This window comes from Stomoxys calcitrans, chromosome 4, assembly GCF_963082655.1.
Source record: "Stomoxys calcitrans chromosome 4, idStoCalc2.1, whole genome shotgun sequence".
Lineage (NCBI taxonomy): Eukaryota > Metazoa > Arthropoda > Insecta > Diptera > Muscidae > Stomoxys > Stomoxys calcitrans.
The window spans coordinates 89331069-89339621 of NC_081555.1; the positions used below are offsets into that span (position 1 = coordinate 89331069).

At 37.9% G+C, this 8553-nt stretch overlaps 1 protein-coding gene across 1 annotated transcript in view; it reads left to right on the forward strand.

Moving 5' to 3' along the window:
• LOC106096037 (proton channel OtopLc) overlaps positions 1 to 8075 on the forward strand; it is a 35506-nt gene extending 27431 nt beyond the window's left edge. Inside the window, exons 7-8 of the mRNA XM_059368377.1 lie at positions 7304 to 7402; positions 7474 to 8075. Coding sequence (XP_059224360.1) covers positions 7304 to 7402; positions 7474 to 7892 — 518 coding nt within the window. The 3' untranslated portion in view covers positions 7893 to 8075. The remainder of the gene's footprint in view (positions 1 to 7303; positions 7403 to 7473) is intronic.
• Positions 8076 to 8553: the final 478 nt, after the last annotated feature.

The window sequence follows — 8553 nt, forward strand, 5'->3', positions numbered from 1 at the left end:
AGCTTTAAATTGTTTACCGCCTAGTCAGAATGAGTCCAATGTAGAAATAACCCGATTGGAAACCAATAAGGCATCAGGAGCCGATGGGTTGTCAGCTAAATTGTAAAAGACCGGAGGCGACACGCTGATAACACATATGCATTAGCTGGTTTGAGCATCTTCCCTAGCACACTATGTCCCGTAACCACAAAAAAAAAGAGACAAGACAATGAGTGCACTGTGGGATGGGAAAAAATTAATGGAAATTTGGCTGACTAATTTGTGAATGGATCAAAATATTTTTACAAATTTTCATATGGCTATCCAGACTAGGTGCAAAGTTTCAAGGCCCTAGAGAGCCCGGGTGCCATTGGTGAGCCTTCAATGCTGATCACCTTGAACCTACAAAATATTTTTCGGACTGCCATAAGCGCGTTTATATTCCGATTTTTTATTTACTGCAATGTGCTCGAAAAAATTTACAAAAACATGCTTTTGTATGAGAGATATCTTTTATAGTGTCCAAGAAATTGGAAAAAAAAATAATTTTTGATGTTTTCGCAGAGTCTGGTCTCTTAATTTTTGGTTTGTACAGAGATTTCTGAACCGAGTTACAAAGCAAAAAATGTGAAAAAGCAATTTTTGGTCAAAAAAGGTAATTCCATTGTTTCGTCTTTATAAAGAACTTTTTACGTAAAGCTTTCAATTTAGCTTACTATACCGTAAAGGTAACTGACGAGACCATCGAAAAACAAGTTCGGCCGGGCCGAATCTTATATACCCTCGACCAAGGATCGCATTTGTCGAGTTCTTTTCCCGGCATCTCTTCTTAGGCAAAAAAAGGATATAAGAAAAGATTTGCTCTGCTATTAGAGCGATATCAAGATATGGTCCGGTTTGGACCACAATTAAATTATATGTTGGAAACCTGTGTAAAATGTCAGCCAATTCGAATAAGAATTGCGCCCTTTGGGGGCTCAAGAAGTAAAATAGAGAGATCGATTTATATGGGAGCTGTATCGGGCTATAGACTGATTCAGACCATAATAAACACGTATGTTGATGGTCATGAGAGAATCCGTAGTACAAAATTTCAGGCAAATCGGATAATAATTACGACCTATAGAGTCTTAAGAAGTCAAGATCCCAAATCGGTTAATATGGCAGCTATATCAGGTTATGAACCGACTTGAACCTTATTTGACACAGTTGTTGAAAGTAAGAATAAAATACGTCATGCAACATTTCAGCCAAATCGGATAGGAATTAGGCCCTCTAGAAGCTCAAGAAGTCAAGTCCCCAGATCTGTTTATATGACAGCTATATCAGGTTATGAACCGATTTGAACCATACTTGGCACAGTTGTTGGATATCATAACGATACACGTTGTGCAAAATTTCATTCCAATCGGATAATAATTGCGCACTACAGAGGCTGAAGAAGTCAAGACCCAAGATCGGTTTATATGACAGCAATAACAGGTTATAGACCGATTTAAACCGTACTTGGCAGTTATTGGATATCATAACAAAACACGTCGTGCAAAATTTCATTCAAATTGGATAAGAATTTCGCCCTCTAGAGGCTCAAGAAGTCAAGACCCAAGATCGGTTTATATGACAGCTATATCAAAACATGGACCGATATGGCCCATTTACAATACCAACCGACCTACACTAATAAGAAGTATTTGTGCAAAATTTCAAGCGGCTAGCTTTACTCCTTCGGAAGTTAGCGTGCTTTCGACAGACAGACGGACGGACGGACGGGCGACGATCAAGAATATATTGGTTTGCCCAAAAAGTAATTGCAGATTTTTTAGGTCGGCCAAATGAAGTTGATGATGACCAAATCAAAGCATTAATCGAATTGGATCGTCATATAACTGAGCGTGAGATAGGAGAGAAGTTAAATATACCAAAATCAACCGTTTATTATCATATAACAAGTCTTGGACTGGTGAAAAAGCTTGATATTTGGGTACCACATGTATTGAAAGAAATTCATTTAACAAACCGAATCAACGCTTGTGGTATGCACCTTAAACGCAATGAATTCGATCCGTTTTTAAAACGAATCATAACTGGAGATGAAAAATGAATTGTTTACACCAACGTTAGTCGAAAACGATCATGGTCCAAGCATGGTGAACCAGCTCAAACCGCTTCAAAGGCTGATATCCACAAAAGGAAGGTTATGCTGTCTGTTTGGTGGGATTGGAAGGGTGTGGTATATTTTGAGCTGCTTCCAAGGAACCAAACAATTAATTCGGATGTTTACTGTAAACAATTGGACAAATTGAATACAGCCATCAAGGAGAAGCGACCAGAATTGGTCAATCTTAAAGGTGTCATATTCCACCAGGACAACGCTAGACCGCACACATCTTTGGTCACTAGCCAAAAACTGAGTGAGCTTGGCTGGGAACTTTTGATGCATCCACCATATAGCCCTGACCTTGCACCATCAGACTACCATTTATTTCGATCTTTGCAGAAATCCTTAAATGGTAAAACTTTCGGCAATGATGAGGCTATAAAATCGCACTTGGTTCAGTTTTTTGCAGATAAAGGCCAGAAGTTCTATGAGCGTGGAATACTAAATTTGCCAGGAAGATGGCAAAAGGTTATCGAACAAAATGGCAATTATATATTTGATTAAAGTTCATCCTAAGTTTTATTAAAAATGCATTTACTTTCTTTTAAAAAATCCGCAATTACTTTTTGAGCAACCCAATATTTACTTTATGGGGTCTCAGACGAATATTTCGAGTAGTTGCAAACAGAATGACGAGATTAGTATACCCCCTATCCTATGGTGGAGGGTATTAAAAAAATGTCAGCGGAGCCTTCTTTTTATAGCCGAGTCCGAACGGCGTACCGCTGTGCGACACCTCATTAGAGAGAAGTTTTACATGGCATAGTACCTCACAAATGTTGCCAGCATTAGGAGGGGAAAACCACCGCTGAAAATTTTTTCTGATAGTCTCGCCAGGATTGGAACCCAGGCGTTCAGCGTCATAGGCGGAAATGCTAACCTCTGCGCTACGGTGGCCTCCAACTGGGTTAGAGTTGGAGTCTTTTTTTATACTTTCCACCATGGGATGGGGTGTATACTAATTTCATCATTTCGTTTGTAACATATCAAAATATTGATCTGAGACCAAACAATGTATATATATATTGTTGATCGTCTTGATATTCTAAATCAATTTAGCCCTGTCCGCCCGTCTGTCGAAAGAACGCGAATCTTCGAAGGAATAAAGCTAGGCACTCTACTGGATCTTGACTTTTTGAGCCTCTAGAGGGCGCAATTATTATCCCATTTGGCTGAAATTTTGCATGAAGTGTTTTGTTTTAACTTCCAATAACTGTACCTAGTATGGTCCAAATCGGTTAATTGCCTGATATAGCTCCCATATTAACCGATCTCGAATTTTGACTTCTTGAGCAGCTAGAGGGCGCAGTAATTATCCGATTTGGCTGACATTTTTTCATGAATTGTTTTGTTCTGACTTCCAACAACTGTGACAAAATCGGTTTATAACCTGATATAGCTGCTATATAAACCTATCTTGGATCTTGACTTCATGTGCCGCTAGAGGGCGCAATTATTTTTCGATTGAGCTAAAATTTCGCATGAAGTGTTTTGTTTTAACTTCCAACAACCGTGCTAAATATGGTCCAAAAAAAAATCGGTTCATTAACTAATATATGTAGCTCTCATATAAACCGATCTCGAATCTTGATTTCATGAGACACCAGAGGTCGCAATTATTACCCAATTTGGCTGAAATTTTGCAGGAAATGGTTTGTTTTGATTTCCATCAACTGTGCCAAACATGGTATAAATCGAGTCATAACCTGATACAGCTCCCATATAAACCAATCTCCCGATAGTACTTCTTGACCCTCTAGAGGGGGCAATTCTTATCCGATTTGGCTGAAATGACAACGACTTCTTCTATGACCTTAAAAATACGTGTTGAATATGATCTGAATCGGTCCATAAACTGATATAGCACCCATATAAACCGATCTCCCGATTTTATTTCTTGAAGCACAATAGGGGGCAATTCTTATTCGATTTGGCGGAAATTTTACATAATGACGTCCACTTTGGTCTTCAACAGCGAAACCAAATATGTCTTCAATCGGTTATACCAGGTATAGCTCCAAAAGTATTGCAATTTTTATCCATTATCCTTTGTTTGCCTATAGAGAGATATCGGACAAAGAACTTGACAAATGCGGTCCATGGTGGAGGGAATATAAGATTCGACCCTGCCGAACTTAGCACTATTTAAGAACATACCGCAGTAGCGACAGACCAGGTCTCTGGCAGGAATAGAAATCACGATCCCCACACTAGCAACCTGAGCACGCTACCAACTCGGGTACCAGAACAACACAAAGCTAGTGTTTAGCGCTCACCCACTCCCATCAAACTCCCAATCGGGTTTGTAGTCCAATCTGGTCAATTTGGTACTTAAATTTAAGGATTTTTGGAGAAGAGTAACAAATACGAAAAATTTCTAAATTTTGGCTAAAGCTGTCTCGAGATCTGTGGGTTTTTAACATTGTCGTATCAAGTATGGTAGATAGATGTTGTTGAAGCCATGTGCTTCAAATGAAAACTGAATCTTAAGATGGGTCTACGAAAATGTGGTCAAGCCCAGCGTTGCAGAGCTAAAGTCCACATACTGGAATAGGTAAATTTACCCGGATTCAGAATGCGATCAAAGATGAGCAAACTTGCCTTAACTCCGAACCGAACTTCGTCTTCAAGTAAACTATACGCCACCCAGCCTAATACTGACATATACATCAGTAGTGTGGGTCATAATGGTAGGTTCAACGGATATGTTGTTTTGGGATAAGGGCGCCGACTAGGGCACTCTGTACGTCAGGCCCTTACACACACTGATACAGTATGAGGCAGCGCTAGTGGCATCAAAATTTAGGACTTTTGGGAAACGGTTTGAATTGATAGAAGTTAGGCAATCACACCAGCATCGAATAACCGAGGTGGCCATACAGGAAAGGGATAGAATTGTAGAAGTTTACGATCAGATACCCGATAAGATGATTGAGGTCGAATGTGAAACACGAATAACGAGGAATAGAGGAGAGAAACCTGGCATAAATATCATTTGCCAGTTTTTGCTAAACAGATGTCTCGAAGATAAAATGTTTCCAAAACGCAAAGTCAGACACCCAGTTCTTTTAACGCCTGCTTGGTTATAACATGGTCCTTCAGGCGGATAGCTATTACTACGATAACAACCAGGAAGGTAAAGTCACAATTCGATTAGTTTAGAGTGCCAGTATATTTTCTCTACGGAGCGATTACGTAGACCACCAAGATAGCGATTAACTCTACGTTTTTATACCCACAACCGTAGGATAGAGGGTATATTCATTTAGTCATTCCGTTTGCAACACATCGAAATATCACTTTCCGAGCCTACAAAGTATATATATTTCGGATCGGCGTTCAACTCTAAAACGATTCAACGATGTCCGTAAGTCTGTCCGTCCGGCTTCAAAAATTTAGATATTGAGCTGAAATTTGGCACAAAAATTTAGATATTGAGCTGAAATTTGGCACAGATACGTCTTTATGATGCACGCTAGTTAAGTTCTTGACCGGGCCAAATCGGACCATATTTGGATATAGCTGCTATATAGACAGATTTTCCGATAAAGGGTCTAATGCCTATAAAAACTTATTTTTAATCCGATTTTGCTGCAATTTGAAACAGCGAGTAGTTTAAGGCTTCCCGACATCTAACCTAAATATTGTTCAGATCGGACTACCATATAGACCGATCTCCTGATAAAGGGTCTGAAGACCATAAAAGCTAAATCGGTTTCGCTGAAATTTAAAACAGTGGGTTATTTTAAGCCTCCCGACATCTGATCTAAGTATGGTTCAGATCGGACTATATTTAGATATAGCTGCCATATAGACCGATCTCCCGATATAGGGTTTGAAGACCATAAAAGCTTCATTTTTAACAGATTTCGTTGAAATTTGAAACAGTGAGTAGCTTCAGTCCTCTGAACTTCAAACCTAAATATGGTTCAGATCTGACTATATTTAGATATAGCTGCCATATAGACCGATCTGCCGATAAGGGGACTGAAGCCCATAAAAGCTTAATTTTTTTACCCGATTTCGCTGAAATTTTAAACAGTGAGTAGTTTTAGGCCTACTAACATAGGAACAAAATATGGTTTAGATAGGACTATATTTAGATATAGCTGCTATATAGACCGATCTGCCGATAAAGGGTCTGAAGCCAATAAGGCTTTATTTATTGCCGAATTTCGCTGAAATTTGAAACAGTGAAATATTTTAAGCCTCGCGCAATCCGACCTAAGTATGATTCAGATCGGACAATATTTATATATAACTGTTATATAGACCGATCTGCCGATAAAGGGTCTGAAGCCCATAAAAACATTATTTTTTTTCCGATTTTGCTGAAATTTAAAACAGTGAGTAGCTTTAGGCCTACAAACATCTGACCCAAATATGGTTTGGATCGGACTATATTAAGATATAGCTACCATATAGACAGTTTTCCCGATAAAGGGTCTGAAGCCCATAAAGCATTATTTTTTATCCAATTTCACTGAAATTTGAAACAGTGAGTAGTTTTAGGCCACCCGCCATCCGACCCAAATATGATACAAATAGGACTGTATTTAGATATAGCTGACCGATATACCGGTTAAGGGTGTGAAGCTCATAAAAGCTTTATTTATTACCCGATTTTGTTGAAATTCGAAATACAAAATTCTACAGGGACTTATATTTATAAGACCAATGTCCGTGCCGAATTTGGGTGCATAAGTTATCCAATTTTCATCGGATTGTGACAAAAGGAGGTTTACATATTGGGTTGCCCAAAAAGTAATTGCGGATTTTTTAAAAGAAAGTAAATGCATTTTTAATAAAACTTAGAATGAACTTCAATCAAATATACTTTTTTACACTTTTTTTCTAAAGCAAGCTAAAAGTAACAGCTAATAACTGACAGAAGAAAGAATGCAATTACAGAGTCACAAGCTGTGAAAAAATTTGTCAATGCCGACTATATGAAAAATCCGCAATTACTTTTTGGGCAACCCAATATATACCCGAGATAATGGGTATCCAAAGTTCGACCCGTCCTAACTTAATGCCTTTTTACTTGTTTTAGAATTAAATTTCGAGAAAATTTTGTTTGTTTTTGTTTTAATTTTTTCAACAAAAATCAAATTTACATCAATCTTTTATTAAATATTCAATATTTTTTTTTTTTTAATTTTCTAGGCATGATCCTCATGCGAGATTTGCGCTACATAAAGGACACCAGCAATGAACATCATTCAATGGAATTGGATAATCTATTGCTTATAGTAGCTCAAACAGGTAAGCAGAGACCAAAAACTTCAAAACAGTTATAACCCAATGAATCTTTCTTATTTTTCTTAAAAACCCAGGCGTTTATCTTTATGGCATGTTCAGCATATTGGGAAGTTACTTCTCCAAATGGGATACCGTGCCCGATCGAATTGAAGGTATTATAGCCGAAGTCTTTAGCATAATGCAGACATCATTGCAGACAATGTTTATTCTGCACTCAAGTCATCGGCGCTGTAAAGGCTCCAACCAAGTACGCAAGAAGCCCGGCCGTGAGATAATAACTTTCCTTTTGGTGGCCAACATGGCCATCTGGTTTGTCAATACCCTAATTAAGGGTCGTGCCGTATTCCGAGAAACCCACATGGAATTCTATGGTGCCTGGGCCTGGACCATTATTACGCATGTGTCAATGCCCTTGGCTATTTTCTATCGATTCCATTCGACGATATGTTTATTTGAAGTTTGGAAAATCACTTATAAAGCCAAAGCACATTAGAATAGTAACATAGTAAAATATTAGGGAACAAAAAAAAGAATACACGTAGCATAACTATGTTATAAATAGTTTAAATATTTTTGTTTTGCTGTACTCGTAGACATAAGTACTAAATTAAATTATTAATAAATATTGGGTTGCCCAAAAAGTAATTGCGGATTTTTTAAAAGAAAGTAAATGCATTTTTAATAATACTTAGAATGAACTTTAATCAAATATACTTTTTTTACACTTTTTTTCTAAAGCAAGCTAAAAGTAACAGCTGATAACTGACAGAAGAAAGAATGCAATTACAGAGTTACAAGCTGTGAAAAAAATTTGTCAACGCCGACTATATGAAAAATCCGCAATTAGATTTTGGGCAACCCAATAATACATGGTTTGTTATAGATTTCATTAAAAGAAACAACGAAACCTAAACAAAAGATATTTTTGTAATGAATAGACTCAGAAGTTTTAGCAATAAGTAAAGGTTCTGTCAGGTTAAGTTCACGTATTGACTAACCAATCCATCCTATTGACGTGAAATAAACAAGTCCCAGTAACGAGACTGGCTTTCCTAGATATGGCACACGATTCAGAGATGCCACCTTCAAACCTTAAGTCGCTGGTTGAAGCCGCTTCTGTAGGGAAGAAAGTCTCATTGTAGGAAGTGGTGCTG